Source organism: Solanum dulcamara, chromosome 1 (assembly GCF_947179165.1).
Source record: "Solanum dulcamara chromosome 1, daSolDulc1.2, whole genome shotgun sequence".
NCBI lineage: Eukaryota > Viridiplantae > Streptophyta > Magnoliopsida > Solanales > Solanaceae > Solanum > Solanum dulcamara.
This window is the reverse complement of record NC_077237.1, coordinates 950832-978202: the sequence shown is the minus strand read 5'-3', so window position 1 is coordinate 978202 and position 27371 is coordinate 950832. Positions and strand designations below refer to the sequence as shown.

Genomic DNA, 27371 nt, shown 5'->3' with positions numbered 1-27371 from the left:
AATGAAGGTATCTTTAAATTCCAACCATCTTCCAAGAAGCAGAAGAAATTAACAAAGAAATGGAAGGGGAAATTCACAATTTCATAGTGGTATGGGCTATTGTCTTAACAAGTTTATGTTATTGTCACACAATTGTCAAATTCTTTCCCAATGGCAAGTCAAGATTTGTGGCTATAATCCCAATTGTTTGTCTATTTTTCATTCTTCCTCTTTATCTTACCTCTATCAATCTTGGTGCCACTACTTCTTTTTTCATTGCATGGCTAGCCAATTTCAAGATTCTTCTTTTTGCTTTTGGTAAAGGCCCTTTGTCATCAACCCCACCTCTATCACTTTCAACATTCATTCCCTTGGCTTGTTTGCCTATAAAGTTTAAAACATCATCAACTAATACTACTCAAAAGAGTAAAAATTCAACTCTAAATCTTGTTACCAAGATTGCACTCCTAGCCATATTGATAAGAGTTTATTATAACTATAAAGCCCATTTGCATCCAAATATTGTTCTCTTTCTATATTGTTTCCACATTTATTTCTCCCTAGAAATAATCTTGACCATGGTTAGCACCATGATCCGAGTCGTAAGTCAAGTCGAGCTCGCGCCACCCTCTGATGAACCATACAAGACTAGCTCGCTTCAAGATTTTTGGGGTAAAAGGTGGAACCTCATGGTAACCAACATACTCCATCCGACCATTTATGTTCCAGTCCGGTCAATGATGGCGGACAAGATATCGAGGAAGTGGGCCCCACTTCCTGCCGTGCTCGCGACATTCGTCGTCTCGGGGCTAATGCATGAGCTGATTTTCTATAATTTTGGGAGACTAAAGCCTAGTGGAGAAGTCACATGTTTCTTTATCATTCATGGAGTGGCTTTGACAGTAGAAATTATGACCAAGAAATTGTTGAATGGCAAAGTTTTGGTTCCTAAAATTATCTCAGGGCCATTAACATTAGGATTTATAATTTTCACAAGTTTTTGGTTGTTTTTTCCACCTTTTTTGAGGGGTAAAGCAGAAGTTAAAGCATGTACTGAATTTATGGCTTTTTTAGAATTTGCTAAGTGTGGTAAGCTAGTTAGTCCTACCAATGTCACATGCCCACTACTATTAGACTACTACTAGTCTGTTTAATTGTTGGATTGTTAATACAAGTATTCTGATAAAAAGAATTCCAAAGATACTTTAGGAGTTGAAATCTTTTTATTTCATGACTCAACCATACACTATCTTTATATGAAAGTTTAGCACCGTGTACTTCATAGTACGTGCAAAAGAATGAGCTTATAAGGAGTGTCGGAGCAAGGATTTGCACTGAGAAAGTTTAAAATAAGATGAAATAAACATACGAAGAAGTAGAAGGGTTTTTTTTCGAACCACTAAACAGTGTCTTACACATAAAAAAAATAATTCTAACGATATATAAACGGTACAATTTTTTGTCCAATTTTTTTTTCCAAACCCTCTTGACCCTGCCTAGCTCCGTGGCCCAAATGCCACTACCAACCAGCTTAATAGAGCATTAACAAATGAACTGAAATCACATCCGTCGAATGCGTTTTACTTTGTTTTGTATTTTCCGAAAAAATTACACATTTTAGCAATTTTGTAGTACACCAAACACATTTTAAAATATAAAATCTTCTCTAACACATTCCCTTGGCTTGTTTTCCTATAAAGTTTCAAACATCATCAACTAAAACTACCAAAAGAGTACAAAATCAACTCTAAAATCTTGTTACCGATATTGCACTCCTAGAAATTTTGATAAAGAGTGTATAACTATCAAGACCATTTGCATCCCAAAAAATGATCTTTTTGTATTGTTTCCACATTTATTTCTCCCTAGAAATAATCTTGACCATGGTTAGCACCATGGTCTAAGTTGTAAGTCAAGTCGAGCTCGAGCCACCTGTTGATGCGAGCCTTACAAGATTAGCTCGCTTCATGATTTCTGGGGTAAAAGGTGAAACCATCTCATGGTAATCAGTCTACTCCATCCGACTTGTTTGAATCTTCGAAATTCAAAAGGTATCACATAAATGAGATCAAGTGGAGTATTATCTGATGTGAATTGTTATGTGTGTTGAGATTAATAAAAATCAATCAAATAATCCTTTAAGGGGGCGGGGGGGGGGGGTCATTTAATTTAAATACAAGTTATGCAGGATTGAATAGTTTAACGCGAAATTTATTAATAATACAGGAAATTATTTCACTTAATCAAAAACTCATGCTCTTTAAATATAAGAAAGTTACGTTTTACAACGTACTTTATGGTACATGTGTAAGAACCCATAGGGTGGAGAAATCATCTAGTACATAACCTATCCAACTCGTTCTCAATCCATTTTGGCCCGTCCAAATGTAATCCAGCACGCTCATTTGACACGCCTACTTGATGAATTATCTCGAAAATGTTGAATTCACAGCCCTTGTGACATCCTTAAAGAATGCACCAATTGCTTCATACTCTGCAAATGCTCTAACATCAGAATTACTCCGTAACAATTGTGGGAAAAATAGCCAGAAACCCGTGATCATAATGAATCCTACGGTCAAGATTGTCCCGATAATCCATGGCAGCTTAAACCTACCGTTAATCACCTTCTTAGCATAAATCTCAATGTTTAAACAGACCCCATGTAGCAAAAAGAACCAAGTGATCTCCCAAGTGGGCTTAGCCCGGCCCAAATAGTAAAATATCAGCTCATGCATTAGGCCCGAAACAATGAATGTAGCCATCACCGCGGGAATTGCTGCCCACTTTCGGCCCAAAATGTTTGCGGAGAGGCTTAGAACAGGCTTGTATACAGTGGGTCGGAGGATACGAGTGACAATAAGATTCCAACGCCGGCCCCAAAAATCTTGTAGTGAGGTTGATAAATATGGTTCATTGAACTGAGGTTCAAGTTGAAGCCCGAGAAGCCCGCGGGCCAAGCCCGAAACAATAGCAAGAATGATATCTAAGCTAAGGTAAATGTGGAAGCAATAGATGACCATAATGATATAGGGATGTATATGATCACTATATTCATAAACTCTAATAATTAAAGCGAAGAGAAGTGTCTTTATGCCATAATTTAGCCTTCGGCCTTTGTTGGACTTTGCAAAAGAGGGAATTGGACTTTCTTGAAAATGGCCATTTTGTGCAAAGTCCTTTCCTTTTTGCACACTAGAAACTTTTTCAGCTGATTTTGTAGATGGGGTGTCTTGAAAATGTGCATCTTGTAAAGGGTTGTTTTCAGTTTCATCCACTGAGCTTGTAAATGGGGTTTCTTGAAATTTGCCATTTTGTGCAAAATCCGTTCCACTTTGCACACTAGACACTTTTTCAGCTAATTTTTGAGATGCGGTTTCATAAAAATGTCCATTTTGAAAAGGGTTGTTTTCAATTTCATCAACTGAGCTTGGAAATGTAGTTTCTTGAAAATGGTCATTTTTTGCGAAATCCTTTTTTTCAGCTAAATTTATATAAAGATCAGATTTTTCTTGAGATTTTTGCTGAATCTTGATAGGAAGGCAAGCAAGAAATAGAAATTTAGTAATAGAAAGTGAAGAATCAGAAAGTGGACCTTGGTCAAAAGCAAGTAAAATAAGCTTAAAATTACAAAGCCAAGAAATAAAAAAACCAGTGTTACCACAAAGATGAACAGAATTAATTTTAAGAGGAACATAAAGGAAAAAAAATATCACAGGTAGAAAAGAAAAGAGCCTAACTGAACCTTTTGGAAGAATTTTGGATGATAAATAGCAATAGCAAAGTGTTGCATAAATTAATAACCATACCTTAATAAAACTTTCAATTTCTCCTTCTATCCAATATTTGATAACGTTCTTGATATTTCCCTCCATTTTACAACTTTGTATTATTTTTTCTTCCCTTTTATTGGTTCTGATTTGGGATGAACAAATGTGAAGAAGATAAAAAGATGGAGAACACAAAAAGTTGGACTATGAAGGAGACATATGACAAAATTCTGAATCTACTCCAACTTATTTTAATCACTAGTCCACAAAATTATACCGTATGTAGCCAATCGATTTTCGACACGTCATATAAAATTAAATAAACATCTTAATTACTATTATAATTAAGCGGAATTACCTTCATCGGAAGTAAAAAACAAATTAAACACTCTTGTGTATACTTATGAATTGAATAAAACAAAATAATATTTTCATAAAACTTTTGTAAATGACTACACGACAAAATCTCTCATTGAAAAGTTATAATAGTCAATAGGATAAAATAATTAATATCATATATATAAAATAGATGAATTAACCTAGATAACGGCCTATCAGGTAGCTTTCTTTTAGATAAAGTTTGAGTTTTTAAGCAGAAGAGATGTAAAAGTATGACTTACAAATGAAAATTTATTTTTGTAGTTATTGAGGGATTATTTTTCATAATGTACTAATGTATCCTCTGATGTTTCAACCAATTGAAACTTTTTCCCCTTAATTTTGTAATAAATCCTCAAGTCAACATTCAAATTTGGAATGCTTCTTTGAAAAGGTATTGTTTAAATCATTCAAATTAAACTAATATAAATAATTATCTGCACCAAACAAGAATTGTTAAAATGGAAATGTACAAGTTGATTAGTATTTTAAAATCTAGCATGATAAATACCCCTTCATTTTTATTGAAATTGTTGGGCTCAAAATAGAGGTGGTCATTCGGTTCTTCAATTCAGTTTTGCTAAAATTCTGTTCGGTTCTTTGATGTTCGATTTTAAAAAAGTGTGCATCATATTTCAAATCAAACTAAATCAATTCGGTTCAATTAGATTTATTTCGGTGTTTTTAACATGATTTTTTTGATGTAAAAAATTCTTTTGTTGATTTATTATTTTACAGTTTTCTTCTTGCATAATTTCTAAAAGAACCAACAGGGAAAAAAAGAAAGCGTTAAGCAAGAAATCAACATGGAAAAAAAGAAATCAAGAATTATCACCATAGCTGCAAAAAGAAATCAATACCTTAACTGCACTAGACTACTTATTAGTGACCGAAGAGCCACTATGTGTTATTAATTTTAGTACCAAGAATTACCAAGAAATCAACATGGGAAAAAAATAGAATTACGAATAAAATTTAAAATGTTTTGAGTCAAAAATATATAAGTAATATAATTTAAAATATTATTTCAAATTTATTTAATAAAACTTTGATTCTTCGGTGCACTATAGTTTCGTGACCCTTACACTGAACACCGAACGGAAGAATCGAAGTTTTCAAAAAAAGAATCGACACCAAATCGAAAAACCAAAGAACCAATACCCAAAAATCAAATTAGTTCGATTCGATTTGATTTATCAATTTCGATATTTATATCCATCCGTAATTCAAATTTTATTTACGAAATCATCAAAGTGACACCTCTCAACAAGAATTCAAATTCATGGGCACCAAAATAAATGGTGGGCGCTAACTTTTGATCCACAAATCTCACATGTCACTTCAAGTCAAAATTTGTGTATTACAAAATATAAAAGTCACCAAATTGCTTGATATTACAGCAAAGAATACTTTGTCAACGCCCGCCACCAATTCTTTTTTGGGGATTTTCAAAGGAATCTTCACGCGAAAAATAATTCAAATTTAATATTATTTTTTCTTATCTCTATATGTAAATTATACATTAATTATATATGATTATATAAATATATTACACATATAATATACATTTGCAGATTAAAACGACTATTTAGATTAATTTCTCATTCCTCTTTATCCTCTAATCAAAGAAAATTGTTGGACAAACGTTATGACTTTTGGTATTTCTTAATATCATAAATAAAAGGGCTTCTCAATTTTAGTTGGAGGTGGTCAACTATCAACTTCGAACTCTTCTTTTAGACCATTTTATTCTGCAACTCTTTTTTTTTCTTCAAATCTATGACGTACGCCTGATTCATACATAACATGTTGTGGTCTTTGACCCTTCTCCGCTATACAAGGCTTTTTATCTGCGACAAGGTTTAAACCTGTGAAGTGCATCTCTCTAACTCCTTTCTCTTGGTTTCCCCAAAAGTATTATGCCAAAAGACAGTGCAAACCTCGAAGGATAATGGTCCATCCTTCTGTGCTTCTCCACCTAAATATCAAACATTTTTATTTACAATAAGACTCGAACCCATGACGTGCGCATATACCACATATCATGTGCTACGCTAGCAAAGCCCTGGATGTGAAACTCTTAGGGGTCGTTTGGTACGTTGTAGGTAAAATTTGAAATTAACTTTATCTCATATTTGATTTAAGGTATTAACTAATCCTGAAATTGTTTTATCCTACCACTTGTACGAAAATGATGGGATTATTATCCCATATATATAGAAGGTGGGATAAGATATCCGCTTGAATATTCTTGCTTATCACGTCCCGCGTACCAACCGACCCCTTAGTCCACATTTTTTAAAGCATTGTCCCTCATCGCATGTATTTTTTAGATCTACCATATATTTACATGAGGCATAATCTCACCAAATGTAAAATACAAGAACTAGAAGGGCCTGGTTTAACTATACAAGTTTCAATCTTTTATAGGTTCTTCTTACCAAGAAAAATCATGAACAATCATGCCAATGCATGAATGTCAAGTTCAATTATGGAGAAAAATGAAGGTGGGAGAAGTGGTTGAGAAAGCCAAAAGAAACACTAACAAAGTAATTAAAGTCAAGGGAGAATGCACATTATCATTCTCAAAAAAAAGAAGGGGAGAATGCACATTATCATTCTCAAAAAAAAAAAAAGGGAAAAAAAAGGAAAATAATTTGATGAACAAAATATCTAGATTCTTGAAAAGATTTCTTCACAGTTTTACAACATTCAAAAATCACACTTATGCACATGAAACTTGATAGAGAGAGGCAAAAAAGAGAGCTTTTGATCATATAATCAATTGCAGCAGGTTGTTTGCTCTCTTTTCCCCTCTCCTTTTTCTCTTATGAAAAACTAGCAGGAAAAAATTTTAGAGATAATTACGAAGAACGAAAACAAGTATAGTATGGGGGCAACGATTCATGTCATGGCGTTGTCATTCATTTTCCCTGCCACTCTTTCTTGATTTCGAATGTATAGTTGATCTCCAAATAGCACTTGTTATCGTCATCAAGGAACTGCAAACAAGAAAAATGACTTAATTTGGTATGCTTAGAAACACCCTTTAGCTACGACTTATCTACTAGGACCAAATAAAAGAGCAACACTGTGCAGGAAGCATCCTGCATTCATGGAGGGTCTAGGAAGGGCGGCACCCCAAAAAAGTGTAATAGGCAGCCTAACCTAATGCAAGCATCATTGGGTGATTCTACGGCTCGAGTTGTGACATATATATATATAGGTCACACAGAGACAACTTTACCATTGCACTAAGGTTCCCCCCTTCGTCTTATCTACTAAGACCAAACAGATGTAAATATCAGCTATGGAGATTGCTTCAATGCAAATGTTGGGTATAAAACTCTAACCAATCTATTAGCTTGCTTCAGTTAGTATTATAATGTACTGGTCCTTCAATAGAAGACTTAAAACTAGTCGAAAAGAAAATCTAAAAGAAGAATGGAAGGAAACAAAAAGCGGTCCCGTTTAAAAGATAAAGGGACCATATGCAAATAACCGCAACCTCACTATCAGTCTATCAGATTGAAGACAATAAGATAAGCTTGCAGATTTCCCTTGTAACAATTCAGTTATTGGCATTTATAGGATATTAGTACTATTGTTGAATGGTAGACTAAGACTATGTTAAGAGACTTTAAGAGAGAGAAAAAATCACCTTTGTCCTTGCCGAGTAAGATCCTCTTGCGAAAATGCCAGAAGGGGTGGTGTCCTCTGGCATTTCGTGCGTATAAGGCTCCAGTTGAGGACTGAACGCCCCAATCATCTGTTTCGTGCTGTCAACTGAAATAACATTCGTGAAAAGGGAAAATGTTAACTTAAAACATCAAGAATAAACTACATAGGCCTAAAAATGACATTTTCATATAGAGGTGGAAATGTGAAGGGACGGCATTGTACCTTTGATACCGGTTTTCCAAACTGCGTTCGTGTATTTAAGACCTGTCACTATATTGTTGTTGACCTGGAATGTAAAATTTAGGCTGTATTTGCTCCCTTCTTTCAGGACAAACCATGGGCTCTTGGGATTTCCATCCTCGGGAATAGGGAGAACAATATCAGATCTACCAGGCGATTTAATTGCAAGGCTCAAGATCTTCACTTCCGGATCCAGGGATTCTACATTATTCAGCAGTCACGGAAAGTGTCAAGATTTATACCAGCACAGAAACAGAAATGCTTCTCGTATGTGTCTAAAGGCTTATTAAGATGTTACCAACCACAAAATCCTACTGAGAAGTTCCATAGTGTCAAAGAAAACAGAATAGACTACACTAATAGAGGAAATTCGAGTAAAGAAATTTTCGGAGTTCCTCACCATAACATATCTTGAAAATTAAAGTAACATGGAAGGAGCTGTTCACTCACCACCACAACACTGACCTCACCCTACCTCGTGGAGGTAGGGAGGTTATTTTCAAAAGACCCTCAACTCAAGTAATGAACATAAACAGAAGTAAAGAGGACATTGTACTCCTTCCGCCCCAAAATAATTGTGAAGTTTTGCTTCCCACTAGTCAGTTTGACTAACTTCATAGCTAAATTGAATTAAATTAATTCAATATTGTAAAATTAAAATTTAGATATTCGAAAAGTATTGTAAGTGGGACTGTGACTTTTGAGCTGAGGGTCTTTCGAAAACAGCTTCTCCATCTCCATGAGGTAGTGGTAAGGTCCGCGTACATCTTCTCCTCCCCAGACCTCACTTGTGGGATTTCACTGGGTATGTTGTTGTTGTTGTTGAAAAGTATTGTAAGTTGCAAGTTTTCTCATGTCAAAAAATTTCATCTTGAGATGTTGGTCAAAATTCATATAATTTGAATTTCTAGAACAAAAAGCGACAAGTATTTTGGTACGGAGGGAGTACATGCATATTACTGTTTCCTCAAAAAAGAAAGGGAAACATTGGAGCAACGATAAAGTGGTCTCCGTGTGACCTATTGGTAATGGGTTCGAATTGTCGAATAAGTCATAAGCTGTTTATATCACACCCCTAGGGATGCGATCCCCCCCCCCTTCCCACGGACTGCCACTTTTCATTCTTTCCTCAAAAACCAAAATCAGAAATTCAAGAAAGTTAAAGGAGCAAATCTTGAATCAAAACCAATATTTACCTCCAACAGCATTGATATCCACACTTCCAAGGAGCTGCTCCTTCCACCTTCTCAAACTCTCATCATCCTAAAAGCAAACATTGAATCAAATCAAATCAAAACAAACAACACATAATAAACATTAAAAAGGAATAAAGACAACATTTTTCTTTTCATCAAGAAAATTAAAAGGGAAGAATCAAAACAAACAGATCATTCAGAGAAACATTTAAGAAGGAACAAAGATGCAATTTTTTTTTATCTTTCAAGAAAACAAAAAAGGGAGGAAATCTTTTTCATCTAATGTCAGGTATCCACATTGGCCCCGACTAATCTAAATTCGCACCAAGAAGTCCCACGAGGGCCTAAAGCACCCCTAACTAAAATGACTCTAAAGATGCAATCTTTTTTATCTTTCAAGAAAACAAAAAGGGGGGAAATCTTTCTCATCTATGTCCGGTATCCGCATTAGGCCCCTACTAATCTAAATTCACACTAGGAAGTCCCACGGGAGCCTAAAGCGCTTCCTAACTAAAAAGACTCTAAAGATGCAATCTTTTTTATCTTTCAAGATAACAAAAAGGGGAAATTTTCTCATTCTATATTCGGTATTCACATTGAAGCCCAATTAAATCAAAATTCGCGCCATGGACTAAGGCCTCCCTAACTAAGACGTCTATGTAACCAACGTGGCTCAAACTCAAGAAATGTTAAAAAGGAGAAGAACACCACACACCTTATCCTTTTCAAATTGTTCTTTGAGGGTACATTGAGGACCCAACTCAATCTTGTTATTAGCTTCATCATCATCCTCTTCTTCTTGATCAGTAGTATAAATAGAACTTTCACTCATTTGTCTATTAACCCTATTCTCAACAGGTCCACCACCATTCTCAATCTCAGGGTCAGAATCAGCTACAATTCCCTTATTACCCTCTGAAATTGTTGCTGACCCTTTTTTACCTTCTACCTTATTATCATCAAAACCCATGTTCCTGCTGTTTTCAGCAACTCCAACAGCCAAGGACATTAACAAGAAAGCTAAGTGTTCTTGGCCAAACAAACACAAAAATGAATTTAAAAAAAAGGGCTTTTTACCAGTTTTGTTCTAACTTAAAGAACAGAACTAGAAACACCCAAAAAGAAAAAACAACAACATTGAAAAGAGGCTAAAAAGAATCTCCCTTTATAAAAAAACAAGAATTTTTTTGAATCATTGTTTTAAATTAAAAAAATGATTTTTTTTTAAATGGCCAAAAGGATTCCCAAGAAAAGAAATACCCTGAAAAAGTGTTGTTTACTACAATGGTAAGAAGAAAAAGACACCAAGAAAAAAAAGGAGAGAAATAAGGAGAAAGATTTGGTTTTTTTTGAGGTACAAAATGGAAATGGTCTTGTGGTGATCCAAATATTGTGAGAATTTAAATTGAAAAATATGATCAATAATATTTTTCTGTTTCATTTATTTGTCAGATTTTAACTTGACAAAATTTTTAAAAAAATAAAAATTACTTTTTATTTTATAATTTTAAACATGATTAAGGATTTGTCGGAAAAGGAATAAATCGTTTATCTTAAACAGACTAAAACATATTAGATAAATAAATTGAAAAGTATGAATAGTGATTATAGTGTTATATAATATATGATATAATAATAAGAGAAAAAGATGGTGAAGAGATCGTGAAGGTCACCTAGGAGACAGCTTAATATTGGGTGGAAGAGAGAGATTTTAACTATTTTTTGGACCTCTTCTTTCATTGGACAATTATTTCTTACTTGAGGACTACGTGCATCTCTTCTATTGCATAATGTTTTTCACTCATATCAATATTAAAATTTTGATTAATTTAAATTTATGTGACATAAAAGTTATTTGAAAGTGAAGTTAATTTGCATGTTACTGATTTGATCGAACTTAGTAGCTTTAAACTAAATTCGTAAAAAAAATTGACTTAGAATTGCAGTAACAGTAAATTATTGTCATCAGATTGAACAGTTTTAGTAAAATTTATGACCATGGCCATTATTTATTAATTTTCACGTGACTAAACATAAATGCTTCAGAGAATTTATTATTGACACTGACATATCCATAAAGGAGTTTTGAAGATTTTATCTAAAAACAACTTCTTCTTCTTATTATTATTATTGTTATTGTTGTTGTTGTTATTATTGTTGGTGCAGCATGACAATTGTATATACGTTTTTTGTGAGCAATTGAAAATGTGTATAAAAGCTTTTTCAATATTTGAGTAGAAAGTTCTAATAGGAACATTCAATCATTTGTTCAGGTACTCAATTAAAATAGGAAGCGATTCAAATATTTAAAATGAAATTTATCGATAAATTTAAGAGATTATTGATATATTCCACCTTTAATATTCGATAATATTAACTTATATACTTTGATGGATAATTCAGGTGAAATAATTTGTTGAGCAATTTATTTAACTATATTGTTGTTGCCCAAAAAAATCAATAATCTTGAGCTTGATATTGGATAAATATTGGAGAAAAGTATGATGAAATAATTAGTAGGGTAGATAATTTATTTTTTTAACTTACATCAATAATAATAATAATAATCTTGAGAATTAAGAAGATAAGGACAATGCATTATTATACGTGATTGAATTAATTAATGGGACCTTAGAATTTATTTCTATATGTGCTATCATGATTTTCTGGTATATTCTCATCAATTTATTTATAATTATTAATTAGAATGATTAGTTGAAGTCCTAGAGGAATATTAATTATGATTCATGATTTGTTAATCCTTTAGGAACGAATCACGCTAATATAATTAAAGAATATTGTGGAAACCTTTTTTTTTTCTATTTTACTTTTCTATTTCCTAGAAGAAATCTTGAAACATTTTTTTTCCATTCGATTTTTGATATTTGTATTGAACCGAGGTCTATCATCTTCTACACCTCACACAAAATAGGGGCAAAATTTATATACACTTGACTTCTTCAAATTTTACTTGTAAGATTATATTGATTATGGTGTTATTATTTAATATTTATTGAAATTTCGATTAATTTAAATTATGTCTCGTAAGACCCATTTAAAAGGGGATCATTCACTCCTAGGTCATTTTTTATACCAAAAACCTCGAACCCAACACTGCTAATTGAGGAGTCGCAGAGTTCTGTTTTGATTATAATTTCAAAATTTCTAATTAAGATGAAAAGATTTTATTCGTCTTGCTACGATTCTTGATAGTGAAAGTCTAGAAACTTTATTTTGCTTTTCATTATTACTAATGATGGTGAATTATGTTGTTGGTGGTCAAAGTACTTACTAGACATGACAAGTTTAAAATCATAATGTTGTCATTAATGATGACAATATTATTACAATGAACTAATTCAAATTATGGCTCTTCTTCATATCGCAAATACAAATAACGATAATTACGCCTTAATTCCAAATAAATTTTACCTTCATTTTCGCGTCATTATTTGAAGAGCACATTTATCTAAAGCCATCGTAGCTTCATCTCTTTAAGTGACGATGCGATGACTTTTAATAACATGAATTGGAAGGTCAACATATGAAAATATGACACAATTACTAGTAACTTAATGTATTACAAAATTTTTGTATATTTCCATTTCAAAATGTTAAGATCAAATCAACAAGAAGCTAATGAAACAATCTCCACCTAGTGCTCTTTCTATATTATGCCACAACCTAAAAGAGTGATGGTGAGTGGATTTCAGGTTCGATAGTCTCGAGAAGGTATTAGCCACCAATGACCATAATTTCGTAAAAGCACCATCGGGAGGCCTTTTCTCCCCACACTGAATGAAAAAGCAAGCTAACCAAAAGCACTAAAAATATCAGAACACAAGGAGAAGAAAAGTACTTGCTGGTGAACGAGTGATTAATCGCTTCCCCATTTTCTTGCTACGGTCTCTTTGGCAGAAACACGAGAAGGAACTTCTTCTGGAGATATGGTGCCAAAGCTGTCTTGGCTAGCAGGATATACCTTTCTCATAATCTGTGACGTTACAGAGGTAAACCCATTCCTTGCTCCACGTAGAGTGAACAGCAGAGGGTTGAATATCACAGCAAGTATCACATCTCCTTTTGTAACTATCAAGTACTGCAAATTTAAACACGATGTACTGATGAACAAGAGACGAGTAGAACTGCAGAGTAAAATTATTATTTGAAATGTTAAAGGTACAGAAGAAACTCCTACCCCTCTGTTTCATTTATGAAGATGTTTGACTGAGCACGGAGTTTCAGTAAAACGGAAAAACATTTGAAGTTTGTGGTCTCAGACATGCCATGATGTTTATGTAGTTATAAAATCATGCCATAAAGGATATAATTGAAATGTATCATTTTGTTTGGAAGAGACTATAAGAAGGAAAGAGTGTTAGGTAAAATAGGCTAGAGGGAGCACAAAGGAGCTTATGCAATTGCTCACCATGACAATAATACCCAAAATAGCAAGGGTTGCTTGTTGGGCTTCCTGCCAAAGATGACCATCGTCCGAGCCACCAAACCATCTACGCCAATTAAACCAACCGCCTCCACCTGAGTTGTCTCCTCCACCTGCTTCCTCCCTTCGTTTAATTTCTTTATCCCATTTCTCAAACTCACTTTTCTTTCCTCCCAAAGCACTTTCTAAAGCTTTTCTAGCTTCGTCCTGTTTATATGAAAGGGCACAACACGGATAGATAAATAGACCTGACAGAATTAGATGACGCATAAAATAGAAAAGGAAACTTCCATTTAATACGTTTCACGTAGAGTCACCTTAATTGAATTTTGCAAGCATGTGAAATTACTGCTAAATCTAGAAGCTTTGGCTTGTTCCCAAATATGGCCAAACTAGAATTCTATTTCCTCTGATTGCTAGAGACGTCAATTAGAAGAAAAATTCTGTGTAGCTCGTGTTTACACCAAGAAGATGCAAATTGGAATTACTAAGGTCATTATTTTCTGTTTGATAAGTCAAAAAGTTATTACCGAGGTACAGAATCCAAATGAGATAATGCCCGCGTCTGAAGGCACATGACCTAAAAATTGAGATGGGTACTTTCAGACTATAAGGTAAAGCATGGCTGAAGAAACCTCGTGAATATAATCATATGGAAAAGCACACAATCGAAGTTGCACACTCCTTATAAGGGGATTCACAAGCCCAGTGTCTGGTTCATTTCAAGTGAAATCTTCGGAGTGAAACTTAAGTACGCAAGTGTGCTAATGTGTAGCAATCTTCATGAAAGCTAAATCATATCGATCAAACAATTTGTCCTTCCCATTTATAGCACATTTATCAGAAAAAATTAGTGAAAATGAATTCTTAGTGGCATTTCTGAATGTTTTCATCTCTCTCTCTCGGAAGCCCCAAATCAAGCTAGAGAACTCCTACATTTTCTGGTTCTGGTGAACTAGATGAGGGACTGAGAATAGTGAGAATAACCGTCTCCAATCTTTCTCCTACTGTACAACTACCCATTCCAAAAACCACAAAAGCATACCTTTCTGAACCATTTCACAACCTATATGCGTGCTATATGGCCAGCAAAAATTTCGACACTTCCTCTGGCAATTATAGCTTAGCAAGTCTCACCCTTTCCTACACCAAAACCCGCCATCGCTGAATGGAAAAAAACGTATGAATAGCCACGGAGCAGATAGCTTAATATGGATCTAGCCACAATGTCTGCCCTCAGCCCCTCACTACTTCCACATAATTGTTTGTTCTAAAAGCTCCATCTTTTATTCAAATTTTATTTAATAAATTCATGTTTCCTGAACTATTGACACACGGAAAAAAAAGATTAAGGAATGTTCTAATTCCTCCTTTTTTTGATAAGAAAATAAACTTTTGTGGCTGCTAGGGGAGTGTTCTAAACTCCTCTTTACTAGTAGGACTAATAAGAATACTATATACAAAGGAGATCCAGTCCCAATATGCAGGAAATAGGGAAGGAATGGGAAACCAATTTTAGCCGGTAAAAAAAGCCAAAGAAACTAAAGAGGAACAATGGAATCAAAATCATAGAGCCAACATAGAAAGTGGTGGTAACTCTTCTTTGAGGATGATGGCAATAGCAGAAGCCATGCTAAAATGCCCGAGAACAGGCTCAGGAAAGACCAGAAGCATTTAGTTTTATTTTGCCTTTCTTTTATTTTTTATCCCTGACAAGAAGTGTGCTCTGGATGAGAGATACAAAGAGGGAGAAAGCAGACATTCATTGTCCTTTAATATATAAGGCACGAAATCAAGTGGAGACCTTGTTCCTCAAATTTTAATATTCATATACATTTAACTTGTTGTATACTCTTTTGGGTCAATCAAATCATTTAGGAGTTTCAGATTAGTATGCAATAGGAGAGAGACTCACTAGATAGGATGCAATACTCATGCCACTGAAACGTGCTAGAAGTTCTACCTACAGACTCCATGACACCATGGTATAAACTCAAGCAGAACATCATAATTTGGTTTTTTATGAATGTGGTGTCCGGGCCAGCTTTCGCGCACATCAACTAATTCCACGGGATACCTGTCACCTCCCACTAGTAACAGCTACCAGGTAACTCTGTCCACCAAGGGTAGGACCAATAGGAAGAATCACCTAGTATTTTTTTCCTCTGCTTGGGAAAACAACAAGAAATTGTTTACACACCCATACAATTCTCTTTCTAGCCAAAGCTCATACCAAGAACTAGTGAAAACAATTTGTTCAGTCACACAAGTGCAAACATTTTCTTCCTTATTCAGTTATTCCTTTGTTGGAGTTAGCAAAAACAATACCCAAGTTGATAACTTTATCACATCCTATACACAACCCACAAGTACAAACACTCTGATTAATCAGCAGGAATAATAACAAAATGCAAAACATAAAACCCCTTTACTAATTTAGTACCTTTTTTTTTCTTCACTAATACTATTTATTGTTCAGACATTTTCTTGATAACCCAAAAGACACCCACTTCATTTCTCTCCAAGGAATAGCGAAAAACCATCAAATTGGGTATTTTCGATTAAAACTTTGTACTACCTGTTTGCGATTATCAGAGAAGAGGCAAAAAAATCTGCCATTGCATTGGAGTTTGTGTTGTAAGGAACGGAAACTGCTTCCGGCGGTGGAGGAAGGAGCAGTTAGCAGTGCCGGCCGGGTCAAAGATGAGGTGGTGCGGTGGTGGTTGTGCGGTGGTGCTGGGGTTGAAACTCGTAGGCTCAGCACCTGTGCCATAGATTTTGGGTCTTTGCAAGCGACTTGTTGAATTGGGCAAATGGCCCGAATGAGTTGTCCTTTGTGTCACTTAAGTTAGGGGTAAACTCATTTTATGTTTTGCTCCGAAATAGAAGTGTACAGCAATATGAATAATTATACATTACGTATTTCTACTATATAAAAAAGACATGGGCTGAACGATCAAGGGCAGTTTAGTGATATTTTGCTAATGTGAGGGTAAATTTATATTAGCAATGCATAAGTTTTTCCTTTTTTGTTTTTCTGTAGTTTCTAGAATCCATTTCACTCTTCTCGGTATAGCTCTATTTTCTCTTTTCGTTCAATCCTAATCTTAGTTTTGCTCTCCTTCCTTTGCTTCTACATTTCACTTCAGCTTCTAATCTTCATTCATTTTTTGATGAGTTTAATATGTTTTCTTTCTGAGTTCTTTGTTTTTGTCACAGAAGAAGGATTGTATTTTTTGTAGTCTGGTAATTTTGACTTAGGATCTAAATTCCATAGATGCAAATTTGTGAGATGTTCTAATTTTTGTCACTATTTCCCTCCTTTAAATTCTGAAAGAACTAATATGAATATTTCTTATTCAGGATTTTAGAAATAACATGACAAATAAGCGGTGAAAGAATTTGAGTGTTATATTATGATGTTTGTGGTGTTAGTTCTTCAGCATCTGCACAGGAAGAGATACAAAGGGCCCATTGCTTCAAGGTATTGAATTTCTTTTTTTATTTTCTACTTCCTAAATTTGAATCTTCCAGTTTAGTTTATTATATTTGTAAGTTTAATTTGTTTGTAGTTGTAGAATTCGTTAAATGGTTCCAATTAAACACCTTTTGGGTTTTTTGTATTAGAAATTAGGTGTATCTAATCCCAAAAGATGGAGGAGTAGTTAGGTAGTTTTCTCTTCTTTCACCTCCTTAATTTTTTTCCTTAGATTTTCCCCTTTGCTCTATCTTTTTTGCTTTCTCATGCTAATTTTTTTCCCATTTATTATCGAATTCAAATATACAACAGTAGATAATTTTAGATTTGTTGTCCCGGATTTTTGGGTCTTTTCCTTTCTATTTCCAGTAGACAAATTGGATATTGTTCAATCGATGTCTCTCCATCGCCCTACGTGATTTAGTTCGTGAAAGCCACCCATTAGAAATGTATACTGAAAATTAGAAAGGTCAGCAAAACAACTGTGAACTCATGGTGCCACTTAGAATTTTGTTCTATTTATGTTCCCGTATCTTATTCGCAATTGATGGTTATATCTTCTCTCTTTTTCATATCCTAATAATATTTACACTCTTAAAATGAAATAACAAATAATCCGAAAATTGAAATCAATTATTATGCAACTGAACAACATCATGAATGCCTAAACCGACCTCTTAGTTTTCTTGGTTGAATGAGGGTGCTTGAAAAACACCATGTGCAATGATCTGTGAGTCATTATGAAAATTAGAGGTAATTTTTCTTGTTTTCTTTATTACGTGAGTTGTTTTAACATAAATGAGGATAACACAGTTTTGAGCACATTCTCTTATCTTCCTTTTCTTTTTGTTACATTTATGCACAACAGGTACATCATGATTGACCGGTGTTGGAGCTGGGGCAATTGCTAAATTCGAAGCAGGCGCCATTGCAGATATTCAATTTGACATTGTTGAATTTTCAGCAAGAATATAACGTTTGCAAACGACATTGTTTCAATTCAAATATGCTGATAAATACTCAATTTGACTCATGACAGGTACTAGACCTTCAAGGTTACTGTTCCCTGAAATGTTGAGGAAACGGAGAGTTCCTGGCTAGAACTTTCGTAGGGGGTATATCTGTTGTGCTTTTTTCGTTGCTTGTAATATTTTTCATAAGAAGGGAAAAGAATGATTTAAGTTTAACAATATATATAGTCCGTTGATCAAGAAAGCTGAGGACTTGGCTTTCTTAGAGAATGAAGATGGAGTGGCATCACTTGAAATGATTGGAAAAGATAGTTGTGGAGAAGTTTATAGAGCTGAGTTACTGGAAAGTAATAGAAAGATTATACAATCCCCAGTTGATGCTGCAGAGATCACTGAGGAAGACATCAAGGATTTGAACAAGAAAATGTGCCAAGTTAAATTAGAAATTCAAATTATAGGTCAAATCAGACACCGAAATTTGCTTCTATTACTAGCACATATGCCAAGGTCAGATTGCCATTAATTGGTCTATGAATATAAAAATGAAAGTTCACATGACAACCTCCGACAAGTCAAAGAAGGGACAAGGGAATTAGATTGGTTGGGCGACATCGAATTGCAGCAGGAATAACTGCTAGTCCTTAATTTTTTCATATAAACCATACTCAACGCATAATTCACAGAGATTTAAAGCCAACAAATATTCTTCTTGATAATGATATGTGTTGAAATGATCATAGAGGAAGGTTAATTCTCCATCTTTATTTTATATTTTTAATGCTAGTTTTTAGTTGTGAAATTAGGATCTAAGAAGATCAAGATGTCCACAACTTAAGCTAAATAAAGAGGAAATAAAGCACCCACAATTCTGTGAGAAAATAAAGAGAAAGAAGAGCATTCAAAGTAGATATTCTACCGTCGTAGTTTCATTATTATGAATCCTATTGTTATAAAATCCAGCAACCTCCTCTTTTTAAATATGATTTGAGAAAAGATCAATGATTAATTATCTTCTTATTTAAATTATATATTTATGATATTTAAATATAAATAAAAAATTATGCATATTCATATGTTGAAAAACAAAACAGTGTTAATCATTCAGTGTTCAGAACTAGAGATAAAATCTTAATCATTCTAATGTGCATTCAGATTAAGACGTTTTAATCTTAATGAAAGCAAATGAGACCTTAGTATAGCATTGGCTCCTATTTAAGCTTTCATGAGAATTTTCTTGTAACAAATTTATTAAAGGCATAATTCACAAATGGACACTCAAACTTAACTTCAATTGATAAATAAGTATTTCAATTACTTAAGTATGCATATTTAAACACTTCAATTCATTTTTATTGTGCCAGTTGAATATTCTAACCTACAAAATGATCATCTAATTAAACATCTATAAAATTTTATGTGCCACATTAGCGCTGGATATCCACGAGACAAGGTAAAAACGAGTTGGAAGGTTTAGTTGTCAGTTGAGATTAAGTTAAAACATTTAGATGTACACTGTTAAAATTAAAGTATTTACTTATCAGTTTAGATCGTGTTTGAATATCTATTTATATATTATGTTTTTATAAAAGGTAAATTGTAAGAAGAAACTATAGGATAGAATGAATTAAAAATGGTGCGTAGTTTTTTGTTTGTTGATTTCTCGTTTGATCTTTGATATTTATATTGAAATTTGAATTAATTCTGGCCTCACTAAAAGTTCATTTCGGAAAAAAAATATTTGTCAATTTTTTTCATATTAAGCTCGAATCCAAGACGTCGGAGAAAGGGTAAAGCTAATACTATCTGGTAAAACTAATACTATCTTATTTATGTATATGCAAAATCTTGTTTAGCATTCAAAGATTGTGAGCTTTCATCAAGTAGTTGACCAAACCCAATCTTAATCTGACGGCATGTAGCTGTGACACGGAAGCACTCATTATTTCCCAGAATAACCTCACTTTTCCATGTTATAATACCATGAACTCAAGGGTATTTAAGTAAACTTAACCAAAAAATAGTAAAAAAATTCAAAGTCTGTTGGGAAAAACAAGACAGTTCCAATTTTAGCCCAACCTCTTTTGGGCCCATCACTTTATCTTTATCCTCTCACATCCTTTGTGTTTTTTTCCTCCAAAAATCAAAGGTCCCCACTTTACATAATTACATTTATAACATTGCTTCTTCTTCATGCTATTAATTAACGTTCGTTTTATTTTAGGTGAAGGTGTTCGATTAAATGCTATAACAGTAACATATTGAATGTATTATAAATGAAGTTTAAAAATAATATATGTATATAAATTTTATTTTTATTTTATAAAAATAAAAAAATTATTTTTAATAAATTCTTGATTCAAATAAAATATGTCAAAAACTAAGTATATAAAAATAAACACCATAGTAAAGAAATCATGAAAAAAATAATGTGATAGACACTACGTTTAAATGATTTAGAAAGATTTTAATATGTATACTAATTTTATGTAATATATTAATTATCCTTTAAAGTAGTAAAATATGCGTAAATTGATTCGGACAAGAGATTATCCCTTAAAGCCAAAAAAAAGAAGGTAGTATATCATATAAAATGGGTCAGAAATGGGACCCATGGAGCATGGAAAAAGTAGTGAACAAACTTTTAAACTAAGTTAAGGGTATATTCGTCATTAAATTCTTATATTAGATAAGAGAGAGAGAGACAGCCATTACAGAGAGAGTGAGCTTGACGAGAGAGAAAGAAGAAGAACAGAGAGAGAGAGAGAGAGAGAGAGAGAGTTAACGCTGTTAAATTTGCCGTTACTATATGAAAGCAAAACTATGGTGTCAGACCAGGATATAGCTAGAGGTGTTGAGATTTTGCTCCGTCAATCAGACCCTAACGCCGTTACATCGTTAAACGGCGTCGTACAGCAGCTCGGAGCAAAACTTGGACAGGATCTTTCACATAAAGCGGAGTTCATCAGTGATCAGATCAGTCTTCTCCGATCACAGCCACCGCAGCTTATATCTCCTCCGTCGATGGTTAAAGACCATTTTGCCCTCTTGAACCACCCACAATTTGCTAACACACAAGCTCAACAGCAGTTTTATTCCCATTTTGTCCTTCAACAACAACATCATCACCAGCAGCAGCAGCAGCAACTCTACTTTCAGCACCATGTACCTCCACTGCTGTCTCCGCAGCAGCAGAACCAGCAGCACCGGCAACCACCGTCACTGCAGCATCAAGCTCCGCCGCCGGTGGTGGTGAGAACAGCTGCTGCTTCTGCTCCAGCTCAGCACGCGTCGTCAAATGTCGCTTCTGCCCCCAAGGAAAGGTATGGTGTATTTTGTAGTAGTATGATTTGGACGAGGATAAGTTTGTCCTTTTCTCTTTTCAATTTAAGATGAAAATTAGTTTTATTGAAAAATTAAATTAAATTAAGAATTTCTTTTGTATTTTGTTTTTTTGGTTATTCTAAAGTTGGTGCTGGTGGTTGGGCGAATATAGGTTGAGTAAAAAGGGGTAGTCCTTTTTTTAAAATAAAATAAACTTAATGGTATGCTCTTATTTCATTTGATTACGTTAATTAATCATTTTGTATGTTTACGTGTTCAAAGTTGGTAGCAATTTTGCACCAAAGTTGGCCTTGGACACCACGATTATCCCCCCAAAAAAGTTGTTGTTTTGATAAAAATGGATTAAAAATAAAGAGTAAATTCTATGTACTAATGGTTATCGACATAATCAGAAGCTATGGATGTTGTAAACGCACAAATGAAACACGAATGAGTATAGGTTTAGGGGATGTAATTTCTATCTAAACCTGGAAACCCGTATCTTTATATATGAAGTTACTTGTCCCTTTTTTCCTACGATTTCCGTTTGCAACCAACCAACCAAAGTACTCTATACTTCTTCACTACTCGTATATGATTGATAGAGTTAAGTTGTAGTGAGGGAATTTTTTTGTTTCAATCAATCAAGAATGCGGTCACATTTACCTTTCTTAAGTAGATAGTTGTAACCATTTTATATTGTTTTTCACCTTTTTCGTTTTCTAAAGTGAATTTGAACTTTGGGGAGTTACTTCTTTAATTTGAGTCTGAAATGTTCTTTTACTGAAGAATCAACCGTTTTGGGAAATTCTAAATTGGAAATGTCTTACATAGAACCTAATGATGCGGAGGAAAAACATTGCACGCTATATTGCAAGTGTCCTGTGCTTTTAGACCGATTTTGTTTCCTAATCGATGTCTGAAACTCGAAAATAAATGATAGTTGATTCAGTTAAGTAAACATCCCCTAGTTATAAGAGTTGAGCGAATCGTTTATGTGGTTTAACTATCCAAAGGCCACAGCTTCCTGTATTTGATCCGGTTTCTGTTTTGTCCAGTGCTACTTCTGGAACAAAAAGGAGAGGCGGACCAGGTGGTCTTAACAAAGTCTGTGGTGTTTCACCTGAACTTCAGGCCATTGTTGGTCAACCCGCAATGCCCAGGACAGAGGTATGATTGTCATATCAAAAGTTCCCGAGTTGTAGTTGTCTGTTGTTTATTACATAGATCATATATACATCTTTCTTTGCTTGATCAGATTGTGAAGCAGCTGTGGGTGTACATCAGGAAACACAACTTACAGGATCCTGGTAACAAGCGAAAGATTATCTGCAACGATGCTCTGCGAGCAGTCTTTGAAACAGATTGCACTGACATGTTCAAGATGAATAAGCTGCTGGCTAAACATATCACTGCCCTCGATCCTTCAAGTATGTCAAATAATAAATGATTCTTTCCTTTTGTAATATATACATAAGAAACGATGAAAAGGGAAAAATCGACAAATAACTACAGTTTGAAAGGTTTATAACTATTTCATTTAAGACGTTCTCCTCTCCAAACACTGCAGAACAAGCTGATCAAGCTAAAAGATTGAAGGTTGAAGGTGATTCCGTTGCTGCTAAGGTTGAAGAACCTGGCTCATCCACTGTTACGATATCTGATGCGCTCGCCAAATTTTTTGGAAGTGAAGAAAAGGAGATACTCCAACCAGATGCCTTGAAACGTATTTGGGAGTATATAAAGCTTAACCAACTTGAGGTAGATGTCTATAATCTACTTGTTTTGTTTTGGTTATACAGAGGGCATGCATTTGTTTTTTTCCTCCTCTTAGTTCCTTTCTCGTCTTCTACCTCACTACAAGTGTTTAATATCTCTTAACCAACATCATCACATATATCTGCATCTTGATCATGTATTTCTGCTTTTCTGCTTGCAGGATCCTGTGAATTCTATGGTGATCGTGTGTGATGCAAAGCTTCAGGAACTCCTACAATGTGAAAGTCTTTCTGCCACGGAACTACCCGAGATGCTGGCACGTCGTCATTTTGTCTAGCAATGACTATACGTCTACATAATTATGGTAGGTAAAAACCCGCGTTGTATCAACCCGTTCATATGCAGAAAGACTAGTTTACCATTTTGTCCAAGGGAGATTATGTCGAATCAAGAAATAATCCTAACAAGTAAATTAACTCTTGGACATCCCCAGAATTTCTTCTCGCTCAAATCTCAATATATGCGCTATGATAATAACGTGTTCTTAGTGACAACGACAAAATCATTGCACCTCAACTAATTTTCTAATATCTTATACAAGATTATCTTTGACTTGAATATATTCATGTGTTACTTTTCGATGCCCATAAGCATTTTTATTGGACTTCAAGCTGTGTTTTCTTGCAGGTATTTCAGGTCATAGCTGTCTAGTTGTTCAATGACTCACTAATGTTTCTGAAGATTTATCTTGGTTTTTAGGTAATTTTAGTTTGTTAACATAGTTAGAAATCTGGATTGATCTGCTCCCGGGCTTATGGCGGAAGGTTGTTTTTGTAATTATGCCATGGCCTTGATCTAGGTTCACTAGCCTCCTTTGTTCTTGTAAAATCCTGGCATTCTTAATATATGGATAGTAGGAACATTAACACGTTGGAAGTAAGATGTACATGTCAGGTCTACAATATACATTGGAGAGTATAGTTCTCTTTCGTCTTTGTTATAAAATTTCCAATTTCGTATTGCTCTTTTTGCCCGTGTTGAGGAAATGATCTCGTATGACTAGTTATATAATTCGAATAGAAGAAGATGACCAAAGGAGTGACATTTCAAATTCCTAGTTATGTCACTTTCTTACATATTGATTTTGAGTTGCTTATGTGAATAATAATCTTCATAGATGGCACCTAAAGTTGTTGCTTCTACTACTTTATAGTAATTGTCTTTTTGATAAAATTATATTGATCGAAGCAGCAATTTTTGCTGCCATCTATGAAGATTCATCACAGAAGAAGCAACTCAAATTCTACAAGTGGGATTTGAAAACTCAGAATCGCTACAACAACATATCTAGTATAATACCACACGTGGGGTCTAAAAATTTAGAATTGCTACAACATATTCAATGTAATCCCACAAGTGGGGTCTGGAAACTCAGATTGCTACAACTAACATATCCAGTATGATTCCACATGTGGAGTCTGAAAATTTAGAATCACTACAATAACATATACAGTTTAATCCCACAAGTGGAGTCTGAAAACTTAAAATCGCTACAAATCAATAAAGAAAATTACTATAATTTTGTTAGTGAATTACATGAAGTTCTTGATCAAATACAGCAGAGCTACAAATAGTAGAATCATAAACAAGATGTTCATAGCCTGTTTCTTCTTTCCCTTCAAAAGATCTGGGTTCATCTTTTGAATTGTTCTCAAAAGGAAGGATGTTATTTTCTGGTGAATTGAAAGAAAAATACAAGTAATATATATTAGTACTAGCTAAAATTGTAGACCATGTATCTATAATTTTCTTGTCATATATATTACTCCTAGTTTTTCGACATTTACACTTTTTAATTTTGACCGTACATTTGACATAGAATCTTTTAATTTTTTCAAAATAAATTTACATATTTAGAAATTATATATAAAAAAAGTACTAGAATTAACAAATAATCAATAATTCAAAATATTTGAAAAAATATATGAAAAGATTGTGATCAAAGAATAATTCGCTCGACTCTCGAACATCTCTGGAACTCACCAATCGAATTGGCTCAATCTGAAGGAGTGGCTCCATAAATATCTCCACATTCCTGTCATTCAAAAGGAAAATTGTCAGTTCGCCGCTGACAAATTCATTATTCATCGAATTTCATACTAATATATTTATTATTCATCGAGTTTTGTATCGTATCCCACTAACCTTATCATCATCTGGCCCTTGTAATAATGACAATAATAGAATCCAAAACCTTTTCCAATTGGAATATGAGTGTCACTGCATGCTGAAAAAGAAGTCAAATAAAGAATTCAAATTAGTCGGATCAGTAAATTTCGAATATATTTTAAAAGAATATAAGTATGGAATAATGGACTAACTTAGTTCCCAAGCAACCCCAACATGTGTTCCATCATGTATAGTGGGATGGACAATAAACTCAAAGTTATTAGCGCCAAATAGCTTTATCATTGAATTGAAGAAATCTATTACTTGCTGCAAAGAGAAAAATAAACAAAAAAATAGTAAGATTTTATAAGTAAATCACAAGAGATTCGTAAGCGGGCATAGAAGATCATTTCCTTAAAAATCATCTATTCTAAGATGTTTTTCTTTTCGCAACCTTTTAAAAGATTATAAACATATTTATCTTAAGTACCTTTCATCCCTCTCATGAACGTCTCACTTTATAACTAACACTCCACTTAAAAAATAAGAAGAAGTAATAACGACGTCTTGTTTTTTCTAAAACGTCTAATATTTTGAAACACCGTAAGTTTAGTTACATGACTAATATTTGAGATCGGAGAGAGGAATAAATAAAAGTTTAACATACCTCCTTGCCATAGAAAGTTTGTAAGGAGGATGCAACATTGCTAATGCATCTACATTCTTCCCCAATTATATCAGACAATTCATTAAGATTTTTCTTTTTAAGTGCATTATAAAGTTTTTGTACTGTTTCCACAGCTTTTTGGCCTTCTTCTGGATTATTTTCTGAATCATCTCTAGCATTACATTTCAAAGGGTATAATAGGTAATTTCTTTTGGATGAAACTTGGTTTAAAACATATTTTTGGTCATGAAGAAGTTGATTCTTTTTTGGATGGAGAGAAAATTGGGAATATTTTTCTTGGAAAATTATTGGGAATTTTTTATTAGAGATCAAGGTTGATGGGAAAGTTAGTGAACTCATTTCCAATAACATTGGATGTGTATGAATGTGAAATGATTTGGTTATATATTTATAAGAGGATTATGACACTTTTTCCATAAAATGAGTTCCACATATAAGAAGAGAATAAAGCATAACATGTTCATTAAGATTTCAGCCATTGCAAGATTGGAATATATGTGTATCATCGCCCAAGGAATAAATATAGCTATATAGAACAAGTAAAATATAAAGTTGAAAACTCACCTTTCCCAATGTTAATGAGGGTGGGAGAGCATCTGAAATCAGCGGCGGAGTCAGGAGTTTTACTAAGGAGAATCAAAATATAAAGAAGTAACAACTCAAGAAGTTTCAGCATATAGTATATATACATAAAAAGATACCTATTTATACAATGTAATTTTCTAGTAACAACTCGATTGACATCCCTTAGGCAAGGATGATTTCGCCATCATCTGAAACACGAAGTAATTAATTGATGACCGGAAAAGAAACAACATACCCCTGTAGTTCCACAAGTCGGGTTTTAAAAGGATGGTGTGTACACAACTAATTATTAACTAATTTGAATGAAACTTGACTTCTGAGTTCTTACGCCCCTTCGTAGTGGATCCATCTTGGACAACCTATTTATGACCAGTCAGTCTTCTAAGGAGGTTCGATGTTTACGAAGCCAAGAGCCACTCATCTGAGCCAGCGGATTCGAATTCTGCTATGCCGGTGCGCAAAGCAAGCACGCTGGTAGCTCTTAGGTTCTCTGTCAGTAGAGTGATTGCCAAAACCTAGGTATGTTTTCGATTTTTTCCCGATATTGTGAATTGAAGATAAAGAGATTGTTTCCGATAAATCCTCTACTGAATGCTTAGTCTTATGTGGAGATATATTATCGTTACATCCCAACCAAACACTATATAAGCTTATGTGCATTTTTATGTGGGTATATTAGCTCTTCTAAAACCCAAACCAAATGATTGGTTACTGTTTGCAAATTGTTTGGTGTTTATCCTTGACCAATTGGA

General features: G+C 34.0%; 6 protein-coding genes and 1 long non-coding RNA gene across 7 annotated transcripts; 3 read left to right on the top strand and 4 right to left on the bottom strand.

Annotated features, from left to right (window-relative positions):
* The first annotated feature begins 59 nt into the window (after positions 1-59).
* Positions 60-1154, top strand: LOC129885760 (acyl-CoA--sterol O-acyltransferase 1-like). Its single transcript, XM_055960168.1, has one exon. The coding sequence runs from the start codon at positions 60-62 to the stop codon at positions 1122-1124; it is 1065 nt and encodes a 354-aa protein (XP_055816143.1). The 3' UTR covers positions 1125-1154.
* Positions 1155-2169: 1015 nt separating this feature from the next.
* LOC129884901 (acyl-CoA--sterol O-acyltransferase 1-like) lies at positions 2170-3854 on the bottom strand. The gene has a single exon (XM_055959175.1). It carries the CDS (start codon positions 3852-3854, stop codon positions 2406-2408), a length of 1449 nt encoding a protein of 482 aa, XP_055815150.1. The 3' UTR covers positions 2170-2405.
* Positions 3855-6783: 2929 nt separating this feature from the next.
* LOC129896051 (rho GDP-dissociation inhibitor 1-like) lies at positions 6784-10442 on the bottom strand. The gene is made up of 5 exons (XM_055971869.1): positions 9960-10442; positions 9245-9311; positions 8031-8249; positions 7789-7913; positions 6784-7129 (listed from the first exon to the last, which is right to left on the bottom strand). The coding sequence occupies exons 1-5, from the start codon at positions 10251-10253 to the stop codon at positions 7052-7054; spliced, it is 783 nt and encodes a 260-aa protein (XP_055827844.1). The 5' UTR covers positions 10254-10442; the 3' UTR covers positions 6784-7051.
* Positions 10443-12787: 2345 nt separating this feature from the next.
* LOC129896040 (uncharacterized) lies at positions 12788-16589 on the bottom strand. The gene is made up of 3 exons (XM_055971861.1): positions 16267-16589; positions 13674-13895; positions 12788-13343 (listed from the first exon to the last, which is right to left on the bottom strand). Exons 1-3 carry the CDS (start codon positions 16459-16461, stop codon positions 13122-13124), a joined length of 639 nt encoding a protein of 212 aa, XP_055827836.1. The 5' UTR covers positions 16462-16589; the 3' UTR covers positions 12788-13121.
* Positions 16590-16750: 161 nt separating this feature from the next.
* Positions 16751-18893, top strand: LOC129885752 (uncharacterized). Its single transcript, XR_008766121.1, has 2 exons — positions 16751-17172; positions 18035-18893. It is a non-coding gene; the product is annotated as an uncharacterized LOC129885752 (long non-coding RNA).
* Positions 18894-20831: 1938 nt separating this feature from the next.
* LOC129896031 (uncharacterized) lies at positions 20832-24196 on the top strand. The gene is made up of 6 exons (XM_055971849.1): positions 20832-21457; positions 22517-22628; positions 22717-22888; positions 23029-23219; positions 23398-23541; positions 23865-24196. Exons 1-5 carry the CDS (start codon positions 20958-20960, stop codon positions 23512-23514), a joined length of 1092 nt encoding a protein of 363 aa, XP_055827824.1. The 5' UTR covers positions 20832-20957; the 3' UTR covers positions 23515-23541; positions 23865-24196.
* A 321-nt stretch (positions 24197-24517) lies between these two features.
* On the bottom strand, positions 24518-26387 carry LOC129885744 (uncharacterized). The gene is made up of 5 exons (XM_055960154.1): positions 26014-26387; positions 25559-25673; positions 25383-25464; positions 25221-25272; positions 24518-24910 (listed from the first exon to the last, which is right to left on the bottom strand). Exons 1-5 carry the CDS (start codon positions 26383-26385, stop codon positions 24770-24772), a joined length of 762 nt encoding a protein of 253 aa, XP_055816129.1. The 5' UTR covers positions 26386-26387; the 3' UTR covers positions 24518-24769.
* Positions 26388-27371: the final 984 nt, after the last annotated feature.

Excerpts from the sequence above, each read along its gene's own strand:
- LOC129885760 (XM_055960168.1), top strand. The coding sequence starts at position 60 with ATGGAAGGGGAAATTCACAATTTCATAGTGGTATGGGCTATTGTCTTA.
- LOC129884901 (XM_055959175.1), bottom strand. The coding sequence starts at position 3,854 with ATGGAGGGAAATATCAAGAACGTTATCAAATATTGGATAGAAGGAGAA.
- LOC129896051 (XM_055971869.1), bottom strand. The coding sequence starts at position 10,253 with ATGTCCTTGGCTGTTGGAGTTGCTGAAAACAGCAGGAACATGGGTTTT. Across the intron at positions 7,914-8,030 it reads TTGGAAAACCGGTATCAAAG|TTGACAGCACGAAACAGATG; the intron begins GTACAATGCCGT and ends ATGTTATTTCAG. Across the intron at positions 7,130-7,788 it reads CTTACTCGGCAAGGACAAAG|TTCCTTGATGACGATAACAA; the intron begins GTGATTTTTTCT and ends TCTTGTTTGCAG.
- LOC129896040 (XM_055971861.1), bottom strand. The coding sequence starts at position 16,461 with ATGGCACAGGTGCTGAGCCTACGAGTTTCAACCCCAGCACCACCGCAC. Across the intron at positions 13,896-16,266 it reads TCTCTGATAATCGCAAACAG|GACGAAGCTAGAAAAGCTTT; the intron begins GTAGTACAAAGT and ends TCATATAAACAG. Across the intron at positions 13,344-13,673 it reads TTTTGGGTATTATTGTCATG|TACTTGATAGTTACAAAAGG; the intron begins GTGAGCAATTGC and ends TTAAATTTGCAG.
- LOC129896031 (XM_055971849.1), top strand. The coding sequence starts at position 20,958 with ATGGTGTCAGACCAGGATATAGCTAGAGGTGTTGAGATTTTGCTCCGT. Across the intron at positions 21,458-22,516 it reads GCTTCTGCCCCCAAGGAAAG|TGCTACTTCTGGAACAAAAA; the intron begins GTATGGTGTATT and ends TGTTTTGTCCAG. Across the intron at positions 22,889-23,028 it reads CACTGCCCTCGATCCTTCAA|AACAAGCTGATCAAGCTAAA; the intron begins GTATGTCAAATA and ends CAAACACTGCAG.
- LOC129885744 (XM_055960154.1), bottom strand. The coding sequence starts at position 26,385 with ATGTTATTGGAAATGAGTTCACTAACTTTCCCATCAACCTTGATCTCT. Across the intron at positions 25,465-25,558 it reads TGGGGTTGCTTGGGAACTAA|CATGCAGTGACACTCATATT; the intron begins GTTAGTCCATTA and ends CTTCTTTTTCAG. Across the intron at positions 25,273-25,382 it reads AAGGGCCAGATGATGATAAG|GAATGTGGAGATATTTATGG; the intron begins GTTAGTGGGATA and ends TTTGAATGACAG.